Source organism: Ochotona princeps, chromosome 20 (assembly GCF_030435755.1).
Source record: "Ochotona princeps isolate mOchPri1 chromosome 20, mOchPri1.hap1, whole genome shotgun sequence".
NCBI classification, from domain to species: Eukaryota; Metazoa; Chordata; class Mammalia; order Lagomorpha; family Ochotonidae; genus Ochotona; species Ochotona princeps.
In genome coordinates this window covers 41,430,783-41,454,948 of record NC_080851.1, presented here as the reverse complement: position 1 = coordinate 41,454,948, position 24,166 = coordinate 41,430,783, and the positions used below count along the sequence as shown (strand labels likewise).

General features: G+C 41.0%; 1 protein-coding gene across 1 annotated transcript in view; it reads right to left on the bottom strand.

Annotated features, from left to right (window-relative positions):
- Positions 1 to 24,166, bottom strand: part of LOC101522773 (zinc finger protein 260-like) — a 793,789-nt gene that overhangs the window by 109,046 nt on the left and 660,577 nt on the right. Inside the window, exon 4 of the mRNA XM_058678178.1 lies at positions 2,276 to 2,368. Within this exon, the coding sequence (XP_058534161.1) occupies positions 2,276 to 2,368 (93 nt within the window). The remainder of the gene's footprint in view (positions 1 to 2,275; positions 2,369 to 24,166) is intronic.

The window sequence follows — 24,166 nt, the reverse complement described above, 5'->3', positions numbered from 1 at the left end:
CTGATTCAAAGGCAAGAACCAGGAGCTTCTTCTGGGTCTCCCACACAGATGTATAGTCATAAGTGTGTGGGGAGTCCTTAACAGCTTCCCCATCCCACCGGCTGCTGAGGTCCATACGGTGGGTGTGGAAGACATGAAGTTGTGAAGAGAACTTTTCCATTGCAGGCAAGGCCACAAGGAATTTCACGCTGCATGGCAAGGCCCAGCGGATGTCTCTACAAACACCTGAAAAGCAGTTCCACCTCCCTTTACATACACACTGGACAACCCCACAGAGATTTCTGTTATCTTTTCAGGCATTGTCTGCCACTGTGGAGTTATTTTTATGATCAATGTGAGCTTGGAAGATGATGTTGGTGATAACGTCTTAACAAAAGGGCCTTTTACTATTTCTGCTCTCTCGGCTGCCCCACTCATCATATGAAAATCAAGAATGTTAAGTCCCTACATGTAGCAGGAACCTATGCTTAGGGTTGTTCTCCCACATTGACCATATGCTAATCAAGGATGTTAAGTCCCTAGGTATAGTGGAAATCTATTCTTTTCCTCTTTCATTAATCTGTAGGTCCCTCCTTCTGTAATGCACTTCCTCCCTGAACTGAATCAAGACTAAGTTGTAGCATCAGAATTGTAATAGGAATGTGTTACTGATTGACATGTACCATCTATTGAAAACTTTCTGACCGCAGGATTAGGGTGACTGATATCCTGCCTCAAGTTGAAACAACTGGCAGAACTATCCTTAGGAATGCCTGCTTCACCAGGTGTGAAAAGTAGGTGCCAGAGATTGTGAAGGCTTCTGTGTTAAAAAAGAGGACAGCTTTCTTGCCTTGTCCATTATGATTCTGAAACTGTAGTGGTCCATTTATTTTTTATGCCTACTCTTCACATCCTTCTCAAGTTCTGAATGTGGCTGAGCTGGACTCCGGCAAAGGGAGGAGAGCTGGATGTTTAGTGGAGCTGCCAGGGCACAAACCCGTATCCATATATGATCCCAGCAAGGCAAGGGACAGCCACTAGGCTACCATGCCATACCCTCGGGCTTGATCTTCTGAAATGACTTATGTGAGCCTTTAGATACCCCCTCTACACTTCATACATGAGTTCAGAAAAAGCCAGTTTCTTCAAATTTGTCACTCATGTGGCTTTCTACCTCTGACAGCTGAACAGCCATAGAATGGCTGGTGTTTGAAGCTGTGTAGTAGCAGCTATTCCCTTGCTGCTTGAGAGACAACTAATGGGAAGTCTCTTACCCACAGGTTCCTGTCCAGACAAGGAATGCTCAGGGGACACTTAAAAATCTGAGACCCTTCTGAAAGATTCTGCTGTCTCCATTCAAGAGGAACACCATCTTCTGGCTCTCTGCCAAGAAATGCTATTTGATTCTCTCTGCTTTCTACATTCACCTGGTCACTTTGCAAATAGAACTTCTGTCTGAAAATGAAAATAATAAATAAAAGTAGAAAGAAAGAATGAAACCCTATTTCTCAAGTCTCATTTTTGCACAATTTTTCTTTCATATTGTGCTTCATTTATGGCCAGAGCTAATGCTAAGCATCTTAGTGGCAATGCAGCTCTCTTTTCAGTTATTATATACTTTTTGTGATTAAAACTTACCTGAAGATTTTTCTTGACCTTTCTGATTAGCTCCAAACAGCTCATTCTTTCCATGGAGATCTGAAATGAGGAAAAGAGTAACCATATCTATGAATCACATCTAAATATTTCTTTTCAAATGCTCAAGTGAAGTTAATGAGGTTTGTTGTCATTCTAGATACAGCACGTCTTAATATTAGTAAAATGTGGACATTTGTGAGCATTATCAAATAGGCATTACATCTCATCTAGTAATGCCTTAACATAATACCCATTTTTTAAGTAAAAATTTCAATTAGTTGAGACTGCGTATTTCCCTTAAAGTGGGATATGACAGAAAATATGGTATAAAAATTGAAAATAAGGCTTGGGGTATCTTACATCCTATCTTAGCACTAGTTTGTCTTTTCCTGGCTACTCTGCTTCAAATACAACCTCCTAAAAATATATCTTGGGAGATGGCAGCTGTGATTCAAGTGTTTGGGATCGTGAAAAGACCTGTATATACTTCCAGATTTATGGTGACAGGCTGGCAAATTGCTAGAATAAACCTATACATGGAGACTCTAGAATGACTGTGTCTCACCAGCTGTCCTTCTAGAACAAATTCAAAGTAAAACTCAAATATAATTCCAGTCAAAATTTATTGAAAGAAGTATCAACTTCCCTGCTGACCTACCCACAAGTCTCAGCTTGACAGATTTCTCCACTGTCCATGGTGCTGATTCTTGCTCCAATTTGAAGATCAAATCAGGCTTTGTCATGGAGTATCCTGTTAATGGAGAATGATGCAAATTTTCCAAATCCCCACTAGTCCTACCAACTACTACACCTTTTAAACTTCTCTTTCATTAGCAAACTACACAGAAGTGTTCTGCTTAGCATGACAGAACTTCACTCACCCAAGGACAGCAGATTGTTATAGGTCTCAAGCATCACCTCCCTATACAGGGTCCGCTGAGTACTGTCCATTGTCTGCCATTCTTCCTGGGAAAAGTCCACAGCCACATCTTCAAATGACACCAACACCTGTAACAGCACATGTCTCCTCAGCTCTGGATCATTAAATAGAAACACTGACAGCACATTTTCTGTATATTTAATTTGCAACTTCTATGGATGTAGATTAATTTACAAATCATACGGTATCACAAAGTAACAGTTAAATGAAAATATCTTGTGCTGTATTACTTTTGCAATTCCAAAACTACAACAGAATATTCCTCTTTCTCATAAAGGTTGTTTTCTCTAAAGATTCTCATCCTAATGAACTGTTGAAGGCATTGCTAGAATAGCTCTCCAAGTGGAAGTTATCACTCTGTGTTTCCTTTATTGCCACTCTACTTTTCAACTAAAATAAGTAACCATATTGACACTGAGCTGAAATATTAACTATAAAACTAAGTTAGTTTAATTCTTTTCTGTGTGTTCAATTTGCATCTTCTAGGAATGCAGCTTAATTTACAATCTATCTGGCAACAAGGTAAAAACAAAACCTTTTGTCCTGTATCTTGTTTGCAATTCTGAAGCTACAATTCCATTCTTATTCTGTATCAGACTGTTTGCTATAATAAGCATAAAATGAATTCATTGTGCTTTCTTTAGATACACATGAGCTAAATAACATGCTAGATTAGATAGTAAGATAAATGCTTAATATTGCACAAGATAATGAGAAAATTATTGAGTAGCTTACTAATGATTTCCTCATACATACTGAGATGCTTAAAAATATTATAAAGCAATAATAAAATTCCATTTTCTTATTTCAAAGTGAGATAATGAAATACTGAAAACATTTTCAAACTTTACTTGCATGAGTAAATATTTCCTTCAACTTATACTGAAATTAAATATATATATGATTTTTCGCTTTTGAGTATGCACATATTAAAGCTTTCTACTTTGTTTTTGCCTTACTTTTTATGGAATAACATAATTAAACTGAAGTTTTAATTTCTACATAGCAAACTACAGCTTAGGAGGGAAACAAATGTTAGTCTCATAAAGAACTATCTTCTTCTGAGAATTAGTTGGTGTCAGCCAGTCACAGCCTGCCAGCTGAGCAGAAGATGTACATATAAGACAAATGCCATGCTGTAACAAACCAAATGCTTTTTTTTTTAAATATTCTGGAAGCCCTTTAGCATTTACCAATCATCTGGGTTTGCCTTTTGTTCTAGTAATTCACTTACTAATTTTAACATAAAAACAGCTAATGTAGCAGATATACAGACATTTAACAGTATGATACTTCTTTTGAATCTTCCCTTTTCCCCTGTTACTCTCTAAAGCATTTGAAATAACATGTTTTAAATTCACATTGTACTCAAGATTTTAATTTTTGAGTGATTCAAAGAATAGCAAAATGACCAATTTGATAAGTAAGCACTATAAATATAATGAAATGAAAAGATACATTTCAATCATACAATTTACAAACACATATCATTTAAACTACAGTAGGATATCATCATTCACTGTGTGACAAAGATATAAATCAAATGTAACAAATCATGTTTGCATCAATACCTATATATACCATTGTTTCTTCCCCACCTTTATTGTTGCTGCTTGTGATTCTTTAAGCTACTCTACATAACAAAATATCATATTTGTATATCTGTATTTACTCCCCAAATAAGCGCAATGGCCGGTGTTGTGCCAATCCGAAGCCAGGAACCAGGAACCTCTTCCAGATCTCCCATGCAGGTGTAGCATCACAAAGCTTTAGGCCATCCTTGACTGCTTTCCCAGGCCACAAGCAGGAAGCTGGATGGGAAGTGGAGCTACCGGGATTAGATCCAGCGCTCATATGGGATCTGGGGTGTTCAAGGCAAGGACTTTAGCCGCTAGGCCACAGTGCCAGGCCCTGTATTTAGGATATTTCACTTAACATCTTGCACTCTAGTTACACACATTTTGATATAATAAACAGAATTTTGTTTGCACATCTGAACAACAGTTTGTTGTACACATGTACTTTTCCTTATTCAACTATCTAGTGATCGACACCTCAATTCATTCCACATTTTGTGTATTATGAATAGTGCTGCTATTAAAAAGATGGTATTCCTTTCATACATTGTGTTTATAACTGAAAATACAACTAGTAGTGAGATTGCAAATGTACAGCAATCTTATTGAAATTTAATCTTTTTTATTTTATTTAAGCTTTTTTTTTTAAAGGTCTATTTATTTTTATTGCCAAGTCAGATATACAGAGACAAAGAGTGACAGAGAGGAAGGTCTTCCATCCAATGATTCACTGCCCATATGGCCTCAATGGCTAGCGCTGTGCTGATCCAAAGCCAGGAACCACAAGCTCTTCCAGGTCTCCCATGCAGGTGCAGGGTCCCAAGGCCTTGGGCCAACCTAGACTACTTTTCCAGGCCACAGGCAGAGAGCTGGATGGGAAGCAAGGCTGCTGGGCTTAGAACTGGTGCACATATGGGATCCCAGCACATTCAAGCAGAGGAATTTAGTTGCTAGTTCACTGTTCTGAGCCCAGCAATCTTATTTTTAAACCTTTAGGAAATTTTATACTATTTTTCACGTGTTGACTTAATCTACAACTCCATCAGCAATATATAAAAGTTCCCATTTTTTACTTCCTCACCAGTATTTTTTGCCAGTTTCTTCCAAACAATAGCCATTCTGACAGGGTTGAGATATCTCATTTACATTTCCCAAATGGCTTCATTTTGAGAACTATCTACTGAGGTCCTTTGATCATCTCTTTACCGAACAGAGGGTGTATATTGTTAAGGTCACAAGGAGCTTGAAAGATAAAGTTGCCAATTTGAACAACACATGGAACTTCTTATGTCCTGATATTTGACAAATTATTAAGAGTGATACAGAGGGCCAGGCGTGGTGGCCTATCACCTTGCCTTGAATGTTATGGGATTCCATATGCCGCCAGTTCTAATATTGGCAGCACCACTTCCCCCTTCCAGCTCCCTGATGGAGGCCTGAGAAAGCAGTCGAGGATGGACCAAAGCTTTGGGACCATGTACCCACATGGAGACTCAGAAAGAAGTTCCTGGCTCCTGGCTTCAGATTGGTGCAGCTCCGGCAGTTGTGGTCACTTGGGGAATGAATCATGGAATGGAACATCTTCCTGTCTGTCTCTTCTCCTCTCTGTATATCTGACTTTGCAATAAAAATAAATCTTTAAAAAGAAAAAAAGAGTGATATAGAGACACTAACAATCCAAAAAGCTCATATTACAATATCTACAGAAAAAAAACCAAAAAAACAAAAACCTAATATTTTCTAATGGAACACGACTTCAGTTTAGATTTGGAATTTTTTGTTTCCCTGTTTTAGAATCATTTATTTATTTGAAAACCAGATATAGAGAAATTGGAAAAGGGGCATGGCACAATAGCCAAGGGGTGAAAGGCCTCACATTGCATGCACCGGGATGCCATGTAGGTGGCCAGTATGTGTCCTGGCTAATGTGCTTCCTAGGCAGCACCCTGCTGTGGTGTGGGAATGTGATAAAGGACAGCCAAAAGCCTTGGGACCCTGAATCTGTGTGGTGGGCTCTGAAGAACCTTCAGGCTTCTCATCGGCCCAGCTCCTTGCATTGCAATTTTTTCAGAGTGAGAGCAGATGGAGAATCTTTGTATCTCCTTCTTTCTGTATATCTGCTTTTCCAAAACATATACATATATACACATATACATATATGTGAATTTTCTTTGTTTATTGTGGATGAAGTTTACACAAATGATCAGGGTAGGAAGGTTTAAGGCTTAGGGAAAAGTTGATGTGATCACTGTTTCCAAATTTTCTATTTCTTCTTCCAATGGAACTGGTTCATATTCTTGTTGGTCATTTCCCATGTAGCTCCCTGCTTGTGGCCTCAGAAAGCAGTAGAAGGAGGCCCAAGGCCATGGGATCCTACACCTGAGTGGGAAATCTGGAAGAAGTTCCTGGCTTCAGATAGGTTCAGCTCTGGCAGCTCCAGCCATTGCAGCCACTTTGGGATTATACCAGTGGTTGGAAGATCTGTCTCTCCTTCTCTCTGTAAATCTCAGTTTCCAATCAAAATAAATTAGAAAACACATTTAACAAATTGTACCTTAACAAATGGCATTATTAGTTGATTTGTAGTCATCAAGATTTCACTCCCCTTCACACACTACAGCACATTCAGTGTGGACTGGTTTTAAAAATTATTACACTACAGTAAACATAGCTGGGACACTGAAAACGTTATTAAGGTCAATGCATGGTAGAATTACAGGACAATCTTCATTTAATTTGTGCATCAGTCACAAATTAAATAAGCATGTATTACAGTATATGATTGTTAAATCAAATGCTACCTGGTGGGGATGACTAACAGCCCCCTTGTCTACGACCCTGAGGCATGGCTTAGAGCCATGTTTGCAATACTTGACCTGTGACTTGATTGGAGGTTCTAAAGGGATAGACAAGCCTTCTAGTCTATTACAGTGTCATTGTTGTGTGGGAGGGCTGTCTGAGACTGCCCTTCTGCTGTCTCTTTTCCTAGTGAAAATGAGTTGTGCTCACATTATAACAAATGGATATGATCCCTCAGACTGTCCCTGGTGGTTCTCGCAGCCCAAGAACAATGACAGCTCATCCCCTGGTAGTCTCAGGCATGTTCTCAGGAAAATCCCTGAGACTCAAAAGCAATAAAAACAGATACCCAAATGGACAAAGAACTAAAAATATTTCTACAAAGAAGATAACCAAAAGGCCAATTAATTAGCACAAAAAGATTTTCAGCATGATTGATCAATAAATGAATGAAAATGGCAATCACAATGATATACCATTTTATATCCACTGCAATGTCCATCATTAAAACAACCCAGGCAAGGAAGGCTCAAGCTGCCTTTAAGCAGCCAGGCACTGTTCTGTCCTTCCCCCAACTAGCCAAAAGTGGACAATGATACTAGAGTTCCTTTGGTGCACATGCCAAGGCCAGGATGGATCAAGCTTCTTTAAGCAACCAGACCATGCTGTGCCCCTCACCTCAGCCAAAGTCAGCCAGTGTGGTCTAGGGTCCAATTTGGCACCTAGCCCAGGCCAGAATGGATCAAGCCATCTTTAAGCAGCCAGGCTGGGCTATACTCTTCCCACCACCAGCCAAGAACTGACAGTGCGTCCAAGGTCACGTTTACACTCTCAGCCCAGGCCAGGATGTCTGCAGCTACATTTAAGCAGCTAGGCTGGGATGCTTGACTCCCAGAAGCAGGAACTGTGAATTACTCAGCAGAAGGGGTAAGGGCATATGTGGGAGGCAGGACCACGGAAGGAGTATGTTGCAGCTAAGGAATGACTTCTGGAAGACTTCTATTGACAAAAGCCACTTTACTTGCAGGTAAATGAGGGGGCTAATATCTAGTGGTGTGGAAGCTATAACTGAGGAAATTTCTGGGTCAGACGAGTACACATGCCCACATGGGTAACTAAGCTGGGATAATTAACATGGACTACCACCACCCACCAATGCACACTTAAGGCAGGGCTTGGGGCCTGTCTGGCAGGGAAAGATTACACTACTGCCAATAAGTTTCATAGAAGGGGAAGATGATGTTAGGCTGGGTCATAATACCAACAGGTATGCAAAAGAAATAGGTCTGGGGCCTGGAGGAGTGGCCTAGCAGCTAAAGTCCTCACCTTGAACGTCCCAGAATCCCATAGGATCCCATATGGGCGCTGGTTCTGATCCCAGCAGCTCCACTTCCCATCCAACTCCCTGCTTGTGGCCTGGGAAAGCAATTGAGGACGGCCCAATGCATTGGGACCCTGCACCCGCGTGAGAGATCCGGAAAAGGTTCCTGGTTCCCTGCATCGGATTGGCATGCACCGGCCGTTGTGGCTCACTTGGGGAGTGAATCATTGGACAGAAGATCTTTCTCTCTGTCTCACCTCCTCTCTGTATATCTAAGTTTGTAATAAAATAAATAAATCATTAAAAAAAAAAAAAAAAGAACTAGGTCTGGGGGCAATACGTAGGCTCAACTTGTGGAACTAATTTCTCCTGGTTGGCTCAAGAGCTGAGAGTTGTAAAGAGCTGAGCTACACATGACCATGGAACCCTCTGACACTCACAAATATTAGGATTGGGAACAGGACATACTGGTCCAGGCTGCAGCAAAGAGCAGTCTGCTGCTCAAAACAACATGCAAAGGAACCATAGCTGGGGCAGGCCTAATGTGGGTTATTAGGTGTCACTGTGACTGGGATGCAGTTCGAAACTGGTGTACATGAGAGCTGAATGTGGGATGGACATGGTTGGGCTTCACCACAGCATCCACTGATTTGCATAAGAGATGGAACTAGAGACAAAACTTATCCAGCAGCTGCAACTACCAGTGTGTGGTAGGCTGATGTGGGTGACACACGAGCTGGACCCTGGACTGGCAAGTAAACAAATATGTCTATGATTTCTTCTGGGATCACCATTACTGAACCAATGAACGCAGAACTCCAAAAATGTGGAACTATGTGGAATCTGTGCCTTAGCCTTGGAGTGCATGTGTCAGAACTGGGCCTCATTTGCTGAATGAACATGCTCAGACGCACATAGCGGATATGGCAGTCTGTTGGAGCCTTCAGAAGAAGGAGGGCAGAACAGTTTGGATAACTACCCCAGGCAAGTATTGACATCAGTGGAAACTCTAGTTGGAATGTCAACCAATCGACCTTGAAAGGATTTCTTATGGAAATCACTTGAACAGAACCCTCAGAGCATGCTCCACATCAGAGAACCTGGAAAAAAAGATGGCCATTCCACAAGCCAAGGTTCTATTTTTGGGACTCTAGGAGTAGCTTCTCTCCTTCTTTCCCCTATCCCTAAGACACAGGAAGAACAAAATTTGAAAACAATGGTCTCATCCACTTTCCCCTAACTCTCAGTCCTTCCTATCTTAATCAGTATCCACATGTACATGCATGATCCCTTCTCAACTGTGTAAACATCATCAAAATAGAATTTAAAAAAGAACCATAAGAAATGAATTACTGTGATTCAAGACACACATTCTATAGTATATATTTATGGCAACCAAAGCACACTCTTATTTGTAACAATACTTCCTATTGCTAATGAGAAAGAACCATCCATCATCAGAGAAATATAGAAATCAAAAGTTTTGACTTTACCTGACCTATAACAACAAAAATATAAAATAAGCATCCTAAGTACTGATCTCCAAATCTCACAAAAATAAGAAGCTAAGTCTAGGAGTAGAAAAAGGAAATTCAAAATAAAGATTAATGAAGAAATAAAAACTATATTCAGCAATACTGAAAATAAAGGAAGCATTCATTGTTCTTAAAAGGAGAACAAAATCAGTAAAACTTTTGCTAGTTTAAGCAAAAAGTAGGCTCAAGTATATAACATCAAAGAGAAGAGAAACATATTACAATTGATATCACAGAAGTACAGTGGATCAGGGCTGTCTGGACAAAGTGGGTTCTGCCACTGATTGGGATATATTCTTCCCATGTAGATCCCACCTTAAGTCCTGGCTGCTGCATTTTTCTCTCTTTCTCTCTCTTCTTTTTAAATAAACATCTATCTACTTCTATGGAAAAGCCTGATATTTAAAAAAAAAAGAAAAGGAGAGACAGATACGATGATCACGCATTTGCTGATTCATGCCCCAAGTGGCCACAATTGCCCAAGCTGAGCCAAATTGAAGCCAGGAGCCTGGAGCTTCTTCCGAGTCTCCCACACATGCAGGGTCTCATGGCTTTGGGCCATCCTCCACAATCAAGGAGCTGGATGAGATCTGGGGTTGCAGGAATTAGAACCAGCACCCATATGGAATCCCAGCATGTGCAAAGCAAGGACTTACCCACTAGGCCACTGCGGAGGCCCAGCTGCTTTATTTCTGATCCAGCTCCCTTCTAGTGCATGTGGGGATGCAGAGGATGTTGCAAGTGCTTGATTCCCTGTACTGATATGGGAGAACTGGGAAGAAGCTTCAACCTGGTCCTGCTTTAACCATTGTGGTCACTTGGGGAGGGATAAAGCAGAAGCAAGATCTCTCTAACTCTTCCTCTTTCTCTATAGTTCTGCCTTGCATATGGATAAAATTATTTTTAAATGATTTTTTTAATTGCAAAGTCAGTTATACAGAGAGAAGAGATAGACAGGAAGATCTTCCATCCAATGATTCACTAGCCAAGTGGTCAAAATGGCCGGCACTGCACCAAACTGAAGCCAGGAGCCAGGAATCTCATCCAGGTCTCCAATGCGGGTGCAGGATCCCAAGGCTTTGGGCCATCCTCCACTGCATCCTCAGGCCACAAACAGGGAGCTGGATGAGTTGTGGCTTCAACAAGATTAGAAGCGGTGCCCTATGGGAACCCTGCATGTTCAAGGTGAAGACTTCAGCCTCTAGGCCACCATGCCAGGCCTGAGAAAATAAATCTTGACTGGAAAAATGGATGTGCAATGGATCGCTAGGGATTGTCAACAGTAGTTATAAACAAATAAATCATAAAAAGGCTTAATTTCTGAATACTTAGCATTAGGCTATAAACTGAATCAGAAACACATCTAAAAACTTGAAAAAACTGGCAGTTAACAATGAATCAGGAATAAATCTCTTCAAACCAAAGGTCAACACTTCGTATCTTCACTACTAAATTCTACCAAATTTTCTAGTATTACTGCAAAAATTAAAATAAAGAAAACAATTTCATAATTATGTTGAGCCTAACAATACTTGGATTCCTAAACAAGAATGAATCAGCAGAGAGAGATCTTCAACTATGACTGTTTAGTAGGATAAAAAAAGATGGAATTGCTCAGTAAAAGTACACTCTCCATTGCTGTACTGTCACTTTCCCGCAGCGATGGACTTGGTGCACGGAGCCGATAATAGCACGTGGACCCTGACTGATGGTCAAAAGCTGTAGTTTATTAGTAGCATCAAACTTTATACACTGAGGACCATACAGAATAAGGGAGGAAGTATTGAGCTCATCAACAAAACCATCAATGCTTTTGTTTGGAACTCTCTTGTCTTGTATATTCTACCAGGTGTTCTCATATACATACTCTCCACTCAACTGTTCTTATGCAAATGATATCCAATAAGGTATACAAAAGGTAGCCATTTGGTTATTCTCCTCCAAATATTATCCAACCAACTGTAATCCTGTGCTCACTGACCTCCTACGGTCACAATGTCCTCCTACACTGTACAATTAGTTCTGTATATATTTACTTAATGGTTCTTCTGGAATAATTGCTCATAGTCCAGAAATCTAGTTTAAAATCATTAAAAAGTCATAGACCAACATACCTGATAAAATAGATGTAAAATTCTTATCATAGGGCCCAGGGTGGCGGCCTTGTGGCTAAAGTCTTTGTATTGCATGCACCAAGATCCCTTATGGTCACCAGTTATAATGCAGCAGCCCACGCTTCCCCACTTGGGGAGGAAACCATCAGACCTAGCATTTTAATCTAAGTCTTTCCCCCACTCCATATATCTAATTTTGGATTAAATAAAATCTTTAATAAAAACATTCCTATAATACATGTAAAATAAATGATACATCACATCAACAAGGTCACATGTGCTAACCAAGGTGCACCTAACTAGAGAATGTAGAAAATGGGTCAATAAATGAAAATCAATAACCAAATATTTCACATAAACAAGATGAAGGACAAGCATAATTAAAATTATCTTATAGAAAGCACTCACAAGTTCCTAAGAGACTTCTGTGTTTCCTTTTAGTTAAGCATGTGTTGCCTACTCAGTGGCACATTACTTAATCAAGGTGTTACAATTTGTTGTTGACGTTGTTGCTGTTGTTATTCATGCTGTGATTGATGTGGCTGTCATGAAATAATGTAGATCCAAAAAATAGTTTAAAAAAAAGTTCTAGATATGAGAAAAAAAATGTCTTTGGTATTTAGAGATTGCAATAAGCTTGTAAACTGCTTTAAGTATGATGGGCATTTTGATGATATTAATACTTTCAATATATAGGAATTTGATTTTAACAGATAATTTTGTACTATGAATGTTTACTGTTAGTACCAGGTGTGAAATATGGCTTTTTGTTATTGTTATACTTTTGCTTTCAAAAGATTAATTTTTCTGGCTGAAAGTCTTAATTATTTTAGAGGTAATCTGTGACTACTTTGCCATGTGTGTGTTTTTCCTTTCTTCCTGCGTGTTCCATGAGGAAGATATTCGACTTTGTAGATGAAACATGCTTATGCTTTATTGTATAAGACGTCTTATGTTTTTGAAGCAAATAAAGGTGTTTTTTATAAAGAAAATAAAAAAAAAGCACTCACAGAATTTCTACCTTTATTTCATAAAAAACATATATGTAAGTTGTGAAATCTAAATATATAAATATATCCAAATATACCTCAGTTGAGGTACACAGAAATAGGCCTCAATAAAATAGTATCTACAGATAACAAACCTATAGCCATTACAAAACTCAATGCCAAAAAACCAAAAGCATTTCCTCTAAGATACTTAACCAAATTAGAATGACTACTGTTTATTGTTATGTAATTTAATATTCATACAAAAGTAGACAAGGTAAGAAAATAAAAGGCACAGAAATAAAAATAGACTAAAATAGTATACTAAAAAGATACTAAGCTAATTTTTATTGTAGATTTCATTTGTTCCTCTGATGTTATTAATAGTAAAACCTAATGAATGCCAAGAGACTACATTCAGTCATTAAAAACAACAAATTCTTATTTGTTACAAAATAGATGAACACGGATGTAGTGAAATAAAATAAGGCAAATGTAGAAAAAACTAACATGTTATCATATATAAATGCTAAAAAAAAGCTGCAAACTTAGAACTGTGATTGCTATGGGTTGGTCAGAGTGAAGACCAGGGACAGGAAGGAGGTAGAAAGGTAGCAAAGAGAGACAGAAGGAACAAGATAGAGTGTTCCATCCCAGTGCGTGGTGACTACAGTTCACAATGATAAGGCAACTGGAACGGAGGACCCCATGTGGTGTAAAACACACACACACACACACACACACGCAAAGCCTGGGTTTATTCATCTGATGCTGTGCATATACTTAAATAAAACACTGTACCCTATGATATTATTAAAATACATATTGATCAAAATTCACTGCATTTTTTTTTTTAGAAATCAGAATCATCCCTTTACACTAAAATCTATTAAGAAGATAGTAAACACCACAACTCTTGGCAGCTGTGGTTTTGCATTGTACCTAGGTAAGTGTTACACAGGTGGGAGAAAATCAACTAAGAGCTGCTGGGCATCCTGGGTCTGGTTAATGCCAAATATGTGTTAACTATACCAGTGTGTCATCATAGCTGCATATTCTTTTTCTCCTTTTGTTTTATTATTTTTTTTTTAAGATATGTGGGAGGGGCCTCAAGGCTGTGTTAATGGAGCTGCCAGCAGTGTGGTGGCTGCCGGGGGTGTCTGAGTCAGCTTGGATTCAATACTTGGAGTTCTAGCAACAGCCATTGATGCCAAGTGCTGGGTGAATCCTGGGCTTGTGGGCAGCCAAAACACCAACTGGTACCAGGCTTCACCTGCTAGCTTCACCCAGAGGCAAGCTTTAGAGTCTTGGGGTGTAGAATTGTTACCTAGGGACACTCATGGATAAGACCACTGTATTTGTAGATAAGAAATAAATCCTGAGGGATTCCCAGTGACAGGGCAACTGCACTTGCAGGAAATTGAAGGGACTGAGACATGGTGGTTTGAAGGGAAGAGACTAGAAGCACTGTATGGGTCAGACTGATACACCAGCCCATACGGGAGTCCTGAGTAGGGATTCTTAGTAAGGAATATTGCTGACCACCACATGCTAGTCCATGCAAAAGTTAGGGCTGGGGATCTGTCAGACAAGGCTAGAGCCCACTGCCTGACTGAATGTCGAAACAGGGATTGGTCATATTAGGCAGGGCCATGACATCAGCGTGTAAGAACCAGGTCCAGGGATAGATTCTGTGGGGGATATGTGGGCCTAAACCTGTGGAAATACAAGTCCCACTGGCTAGCTCCAGAGCTGGGAGGGTGATGGGTTGAGCTAGGTGTGATCATAGAACCTGTCAACATTCGCAGGTACAGACACCGAATAATCCAGGCAGGTCCAGGCTCCAGGACCAGCATATGCATCCTAAAAGAGGGTGTGCAGCAGGCCAGGCCGCAACATTCATAAGCTCACACAAGGCCAAGATGGAGGGGAAGGCTATGCCGGGTAAGGGCCTAGCACCCACTGACATGAGTGAGATCCGGGTCTGGGAGTAGGCAGAGTGGGAGAACTTAGGAAACTCTCCTGCTGGGTCATAGCTCCTGCTGGTGAGCACATGATCCAGGTCTGGGGGTTGAGCAAGCTGGGCAAGGTGGGCAGGTTAGCTCTACCTATTGGCAAACGTGTGGGTTGGTTGTACAAGAGGGCAGACCAGGCAGGGCCATACACATCTAAACTCACCAGCAAGTGAAGAAACCAGGCTGCAGCATGGACCATTCCAGCTAGGCTATCACACCTGCCAGTTATCACGGCCTAAGGATGGGTAGAGACTGAGCCAGTGCAGGTTACAGTACCCACCAGCAAGAGTTGGGACTGGGGCAGGCTGGGTCCAGCCAGGCTCCAGCATTTGAAAGCAAAGGCCAAGACAGGTGAGGGACTATGCCCAGCTGGGTCAGAAAAACCACTGGCACAAGCAAGATCTATGGCTGGGAACAGGCCTGGCTGGGGAGCTAAGGGGACACACTGACTGGGGTGTGTTTCCTACGGGGAAGTGTGAGGGCCTGAATAGGGGATGTTGTCTGGTCTGGACATGGCTGCAGTCTCTTTTGGCACAAGTGTGGACTAGCTCTGGTGTGTGCCAGACTGAGCTAGACTCCAGCACATGCTGCTGCTCATCAGAACAAGGCTTAATGTAGGATGGACTAGGATATACCTCTCCCTGTTGAGCTATGTACTAACTATGTCTAGGGGTGGACCATCTTGGGCTGGGCTGCAATATCCAACAGAAAAAAGCAGAATGCGTTGAGGACCAATCAGGAAAGGTCACTGTTCCTACTAAGACAGGAGATAGACTAGTTAGGGCTTGACCATGAACCCACTGGAATAAGTTCTCATGGAGGAGCTTGTGCAATTTATCTGTTGGGACATAGTCCCTGCAGGTGAACGCAAGAACCATGACAGGGAGCAGCCTAGACCAGGCCAGGTTATGGTACCCAAGGGCATACCTTTGGCTCAGCTCTGGGGCAAACCAGGCTAAGTCAGTTCATATCACCCAATGGCATATCTGAGAGACAGAAAGGTATGTGAATCATGTTGCATTGGGCTGCATCACCACACAATTCACATTAGGGATGGGACTGGCAGTTGGTTGCACTGGCTAGGCTGTAGCTCCCACCTGTGTGAGCTTGAACTAGGAGCAAGCTGGGCCGGGCCAGGCTGTAGCACTCAATGGCAAATGCCGAGGTAAACTATGCTATGTCAGACTGGGCCACAGCACAGAACCATCACAAATGAGACCCATTGGAAAGCAGGCAAACTGAGTAGAGGGCTGCAGGGAGCTCAGCCTCCTGGTGAATGTGAAAGCTTTTATTTGGGCAAACCAGTCAGGCAGGGCTATAACATCTGTCGCCCTGCATGCTTAGTGGAACAGGGAAAATCCAAGGTGGGCAGACTGTACCTACTGGTACATGCATAAGCCAGAGTGGGCGAAGGTTGGGTTGGATGGGCTTTGCCACAGCATCACCTAGCAGATGATGGCTCCAGCAGAGGGATTGCAGGGGAGCAAACTTTATCAAGCTAAACTGCAGAAACACCTAGAGTTCAAGATCCAGGAATGGGAGAGAGCCCATGAAGGAAACAGTGAACATCTCTCTGATAGACTGCAACACTCATTGGTATGTATAAAAGAGAGGGCTGGAGACAGATCTGATCCAGCAGTACCAACCACCAACATGCGCATAAGCTGATTTGGGTGATGGAATGTGCTGGACCCTCTGTTGGCATGCACACACAAGAATCAGGTCTTCATCACATCAGATCAAGTTTCTTTGGGGATTCCCCCAACTGATTCACTAGATTCACAACGACAACTATGGAGAGAACTGCAGGTTCCATGGACTGAACAAGGAGGGTATTTGTCAGAGCCAGGCCTCCTCAGTGGCTTCAATGGAGCAGTGAACAGCATATTCAGCTGCACATGAAGGATATGGCAATACATTGGAGCATGCAGTGGACACTGGGTACCATAACAGAGCACAAAGAACAGAAGAAACCAATCAATTACCCCAGACAAGTGTTGGAGGTGAATTTGTGGGTAAACGGAGACTCTAAGATAGACTGTATCAACCAGTGGATTCTGGACAGATTTCATTGTGCTTGGAATGGCGAGATTGGCAGTAACTCAGTTCTGTTGTAATATCAAAACCTCATGAGCAGCACCCTCAGAGCATTCTCCACATCAGGGATCATGGGATGGTTGGGAGGCTGGGTATAGCTTCTCCCTTTATCTCCTCCCTTCCCCCAGATACAGGAAGAAAAAAAAGAGAGAATGTGGAAATGATGATCTCACCTAACTTCCTGTAGCCTTGACCAACCACCCAAACAACTATGTAAAAATCACTAAAACTAAAAATAATTTAAAAAGAAGAAACTAAACAGTACCCTATTTACAGAGTATAAAGTATAGTGCTTTTTAATTCCTTCAAAAAAAAATTACTTACTTAAAAGTGAGGGTTACAAAGCAACATTCAAAGCCAGCTAGCCAAAGATCTTCCCTCCACTTGTTTACTCCCATTGTGGCCACAAGAGGCAGCAAAGTCCAGGACAAAACCAGCAGCCTCAACTCCATTCTGATCCTCCACAGGGGTGCGGGTGTCCAAGGAACTGGGACATTTTCTGCTATCTCCCAAGCACATTAGCAGGGAATTAGATCAGAAGGCGAACATCAGGGACTTAACTGGTCCTTATATGGAATCCTGGCATTGCATGCAACAGTGTAGCATGTTATCTCAAAATATGCCATAAAGATTGTTAAAATAGAGCTGGTAGGCCGGGGGTGTGACCTAGAGGCTAAAGTCCTCGCCTTGAACGATCCATGGATCCCACATGGGCACCGGTTCTGATCCCGGCAGCTCACTTCCCATCCAGCTCCCTGCTTGTGGCCTGGGAAAGCAGTCGAGGACGTCCCAATGCATTTGAAACCTACACCCACGTGAGAGACCCAGAAGAGGCTCCTGGTTCCCAGCTTCGCGGATCGGCATGCACCGGCCATTGCAGCTCACTTGGGGAGTGAATCATTGGATGGAAGATCTTCCTCTCTGTCTCTCCTCTCTGTATATCTGACTTTGTGATAAAATAAATAAATCTTTAAAAGAAAATAGAGCTAGTAATCAAAAGTCAGGTTGATTTTCCCATTGAACCTTCCACTCTTAACAAACCTGCTATACAATTATGTTATTTGGCATTTTGCATAATGTAAATACCACTGCTGGAAAACTAACCTTGAACCTAGATGAAAAGGTACTTACACTGCTTTAACAATGTCACTATTCACTTCACAGGAAGAATGACAAAAAACAGATGTTTGTGCAGTTTTTTTTCCTGAATGTGTTTACTAGCTGTGGCTGTGTCAGACTGACTCCAGGTCTCCCTCTTGTATCTCACATGTGGGTGGGACATATGCAAGGACTTCTACCACTACCAGATGCTTCTCAGAGGCATTAGTAGGAGGATGGATTGAACGGGGGGAGTAACCAGGACTAGAATGTGGTGCACTGTAATTACATGCATTCACCCCACCATACTGACACATCCCTACACTGTTTTACTCATTTTAATACCGCTGTCAACTTACTGTGAATATATCAGACAGGGCAAATTGCAGTCATCTAGCGGCTAAAGTTCTCACCTTGAACATGTCAGGATTCCATATGGTTGCCAGTTCTGATCCCAGCAATTCCACTTCCCATCCAGCTCCCTGCTTGTGGCCTAGGAAAGCAGTCAAGGATGGACCAAAGCCTTGGGACCCTGCACCCATGTGGGAGACCCAGAAGAGTATTTGGACTCCTGGCTTCGGATCAGCAAGCACAGGCCATTTCACTCACTTGGGGACAGAGGATCTTCTTCTCTGTCTCTCCTCCTCTCTGTATATCTGCCTTTGTAATAAAAATAAATCTTTTTAAAGAATATATAAATCTTTAAAATATATATTTAACACAGAAAACCTGGAAAGGAAGTTTCAATCAGCTATGATAGTTCCAATGTTTAGTTATCAAATTTTACCTTCTTTCTCTCACATTTTTTTTCACTTTAGTTTAAAAATTATAATCATGATCCTCAAATATAATGTAAAGCAAGCTGAGGAGTAAACAAACAACTTACTGAAGGTGTGTTGGTGTTCTCCAGCCTGTGAAGCATGTAGCAGGCTGCAGGGCTACACCTGCAAGAGAAGGTGGAGACAGAGAGTTATGCATTGGTCTTGATTGTTCCTAGCCTCTTTAGTGGTTCCTACTGTGCTAAGCAACGTCAACTTGGAGGCAGACACAGTGGCTGGAAAATAAAAGCCATCAGCTTCCCTGGGCAAGAATAGTGCCTTACAAGTGACAATGAGGCATCCTGGAAACAGTATCAATAATTTCAATAATTGGCAGTGGTTAAAATCAAGCAATCATTAGGTCAATGCAAGCAATTACTCTTCATTTAAAAATAATGTTACTGGGACTGGCATTGTAGGTCAGTGACTAATTTCTCACCATGAACATACAGGGATCCCATATGGATGCTGGTTTATATCCTGGCTGCTATATTTCCTATCAAGCAACCCTGCTTGTGGCCTGTGAAAGCAGTCAAGCACAGCCCAATACCTTGTGAGACTGCACTGTATGGGAGACTCACAAGAAGCTCCTGGCTCCTGGCTTCTACTTTGGCTCAGCTCCAGCCAATGTGTTGACCTGGGAAGTGAGGCAGCAGATGGAAGATTTTTTTGTCTCTGTTACTGTAAATGTGACTTTCAAATGAAAATTTTTTTAACAAATTAAACAAATCATAAGGTTACTACAAAGCACTAACTTATTTTTTCAACAAGTATTGTTCACATTACAAAATACCATATTGTCACTAAAATGCATGTTTCAGAAAAATAACTGGATGGTGTTAAGTATTTCAATATTTCTACATTCAAAGTAATTCTGTCTATAACTATATATGAAAATTGAATATAATATTTAATCTATAAAGTTTTCTAGTAATTGTTCCAAATGAAAGTTCCCAAGTCTTCAATGACACTTCCCAGTTCCTAAACCCTCAACAACACTTGACTTTGCCATTTCATTTGCCTTAGCCCATAGTACATCCATAAATATGACAGCAACATAGTTTGAGAACTCTTTTTATTTTACCTCATTAAGTAGTTACATTATGACAACAGCAAAAGAAAATCATTAGATTCGAATGAGTGAATGTCCTGATACAGGGAGCTGGGCTGCTGTTTGGGATAGATCATATCTGATACCCAAATGCCTTATTTATGCCTACTGGCTATGTAACACTTCCAATGCAGTATCCTGCTACTGTGCCTGGAACACAGTGGGTGGGATTCAAGAACCCCCTTGGAAACCTAGATGGATTCCTGTTACTGGATTAAGCATGGCAGGGCCCTGATATCTTGAGAATGCTTCAACCCAATTTACCTTTCAAACATACATAGTATTTCTGAAAATGATTATAAAGAAACATACTGCATCTAGAACAACATATTTTAAATTGATTTGTGGATATATCTTGGTGAGTGATAAAGACTTACATTTCAAATTCAATTCAGAAAACTTCACAAAGACACTTCTACAACTGACATTTTTATACATATTTGGGCATTCTACTTCTTTTATTTTCTCCCTTTATTTTATATTTAACTTTCTGATACAATTCCATGGGCTCTGGGATTTCCCTTACTGCAGTATTCTATGCCGTATGGCCACCAGTGATCTAACACACTACACCACAACACAAGCACCAAAGGTTAATCTTCTTGACTCATTACCACCAAAAATGTTCTTATGTACCTTAGGTTATCTGACCATATTCTTCATAACATCTCCCGCCTGATGATTCACTCCCCAAGTGACTGCACTGGCCAGTTTACTGTGATGTGAATCCAGGAGCCAGGAAATTCTTCCAGGTCTCCCACACGAGTGCAGGATCACAAGGCCTTGGGCTGACCATGACTACATTCCAGTCCACAAGCAGGAGCTGGATGGGAAGTGGGGCTGCCAGGATTGGTAGTGACGCAAATGGGATTCCGGCATGTTTAATGTGAGGGCTTCAGCCTCTAGGCCCGCATACCAGGCCCTGATTGTAGTTTTTTTTTTTTAATTAATTAATTCATTTTATAACCTATTCTTCAAAAGATAAGCATATTAATGTTCCCTTTCCCCAAAAACTCAGGACCTGAAACAATCACTGTACTTCATGTCCTAAAATGTGACCATCCCTTACGGTTACATTTATATTCAAATGCAAAATGCCCTAGAGAGGAAAATCACATTTACTGTGGATTAGAGTTTGACATAGTAAAATACACTTGAAAATTTTGAAATGATTTATTGCATCCTTTTAAGTGTTAAAAAACACCTAAGAACTCACCAGGAAATTTACAAATCAAACTCTACTTTTCAATTATGACCATCACCACCACCAATTTTTAGCTATTTTTACCTTCTAAAACCTATTGGAGTTGATCATGGTGGTAAAGTTTCTGCTTGGGACCAACACAATCCAGAGTGCCTGGTTTGAATTCACACACCATGCCTGATTCCATTATACCTGCCTGCACAAGTCCACCCTGGGACATCACTGATGTGAAGTTCAAGTAGACATTTCAGTTATATTGAATGCTTAGATTTAACACATAGCTTCTAACTACTAACTATTATTTATTTATTATTTATTTATTCATTTGAAATGCAAAGAGAGCTTGCATCTGGTGGTTCATGTCAGACACTTACAAGAGCCAAGCTGAGTCAAGCCAAAATTAGAAAGGAGGAACTCTTTTGTTACAGATAATTATTATCATTATTATTATTATTACTTGGAAAGTCAGGTATCCAGATGAGTCTAGTCAAAGCTAGAAATGAGGAATATTATCCATGCCCCCATAGGGATAGTTAGAAACTCAGTTTGGTGGGATATTTTTGCTGTCTATCCAGGAAGTTGCTAATTAGAGGTAGCCAAATGCTGAGCTAGCAATCATGAAAGATAATATGGGTATCCATATCACTGGATAAACTTCCTGTGATGTCATACATGCCTCATTAGCTCTCAGTTTTAACGTAATCTAATATGGGACAAGAATCTGGGTAGGAAACCAGCTTCTGAGAATAATTTTTCTCCATGCTCTCTGTCCTGGCCTCTAAAACAAAAACACACAACAAGATGGCACCAGCATTCTGTGGCTAAGCATCCACCATCAGTGCTGTCATCCACATGGGTGCTGCTTCAACTTGGGCTGCTCGGCTTACAATCCAGCTTGCTTCTACTGGTTAGGAAAGAAGTAAGGATGGTCCAAGTCCTTGAGCACCTGTGCTTATGATGGAGGGCTAGGATAAACTCCAAGCTCTTAACTAGCACCAGCCACCTTCAGCTAGTGAGGACAGTTAGGGAGGGAAACTCCAGATGGAAGATCCCTATCTGTCTCTGCTTCTTTCTCTGTAATGCTGCCTTTCAATAAAAGTATGTTATAACAGAATATATATTAAAAAAAAGGGGGGGGGGGGAGGAAAAGCAGAGAAGTCCAGTCCTCTCTGGACTTCTTCCTATTACCTTTAGTACTTCCAATCCAAAGTCACTGCAAATGTGCTGCTTCTATAGAGATTCACCCACAGTGGACGCTGCATATGGTGAAGATGGTATCTAGGTGTCCCCAGGATCAATAAAGGGCCTCATCACCCTAGCAGGCCCTGGGCCCATACCTCTCAGCATCACTCAGCCTGAGCATGGTTCTGGCAACAGGCAACTGAGGATACAAAAATCAGACCTGTCATCTGCTGGCAGTCAGCAGGAGGTGGAGGTCTGTGTTCTCAGTTGCACTTAACCTGGTCATGATGCGGGAAAGAGGTACCAGTTCTATTGTCAAATATCACTAAGTCTCTCTGCCTTGATCAAATCTTGAGTTTTCTTCAAATATGTATTTTTAAAGAAGATATTAACCAGAAACTATGTTAACTGAGAATGTTTCAAAATGCCTTAGGTTCCTTTAGAAAAGGATGCACATGGACACAGGAAACACCACGTGAGGGTATAGCAAGATGGAGGCTGTGAGTCGGCCAGGGAGTGATCTCAGCAGAAACCAAATTGATAACCACCTTGCTCTTAAACTTTCAACCATTAGAAACGCAAAAAATGAATTACTGTGATTCAAGACAGACATTTGATAGTATATTTTTATGGCAACCACAGCACACTCTTATTTTCCACAATACTTCTTACTGCCAATGAGAAAAAACCCACCATCAGAGCAATATAGAAACCAAAGGTTATGACTTTAGATGCCTAACACTTAAAGAACAATAGCAACAACAAAAAGTCAAATAAGCCAGTTAAGTACTGATCTCAAAGTCTTCGAGAAATAAAAAACCATCCAGGAGTCATAAAAGGAAATTAGAAATAATGACTGGTGAAGAACTGAATAAACTATACTAAGCAATACTGAAGACAATGGAAATAATGATTTTTTTGTGCTCGCTTCGGCAGCACATATACTAGACTGGGAACGATTTTTTAAAAGACAAAATTAATAAGCCTTTATCTAGATTAAGTAAAAGTAGGGCCCTACATGGTATACTCACAGCTAAAGTGCCCGCCATGTAGGCTCCAAAACACCATATGGGCACTGGTTCTAATCCAGGCAGCCCTGGTTCTCATTCGTCTCCCTGCATGTGTCCTGGAAAAGCAGTTGATGACAGCCCAAAGCCTTGGGGCCCTGGACCTGTGTGGGAGACCCAGAAGAGGTCAAGGCTCCTAACTTTGGATCGGAACAGCGCGGGCCATTGCGGTCACTTGGGAAGTGAATCATCAGAAGATGTTTCTGTCTGTCTCTCCCATTCTCTCTCTCTCTCTCTCTCTCTCTTTCTCTCTCTCTACATATATATCTGACTTTGCACTAAAAATAAATAAATCTTTAAAATAAAATAAATCTAAAAAAGAAAGAAAAATGGCAGTTGTGATAATTACAAACTGAGAAGAGTGAGGCCTGGGGAAAGGAAGGAGATACAACAGATAGCAATGAAAGTGAGACAGAAGGAACAGGATCCAGTGTCCCATCCCAGTGTGTGGTGACTACAGCTCACAACAGGATAAGCTTATGCAGAAACATGGAACAGAACACCCTGTTTACTGTAAAAGCAAAGATATATGGAAAGCCTGGGAACCTGGTTTGATCAGCTTAGGCTGTATTTGTACACAACTACTGCATTGTACCTTGTGATATTATTCAGGTACATGTTGATCAAAATTCTGTGAAAGTTTTAAAAATCAGAATCATCCCTTCACAGTAACAATATCCAA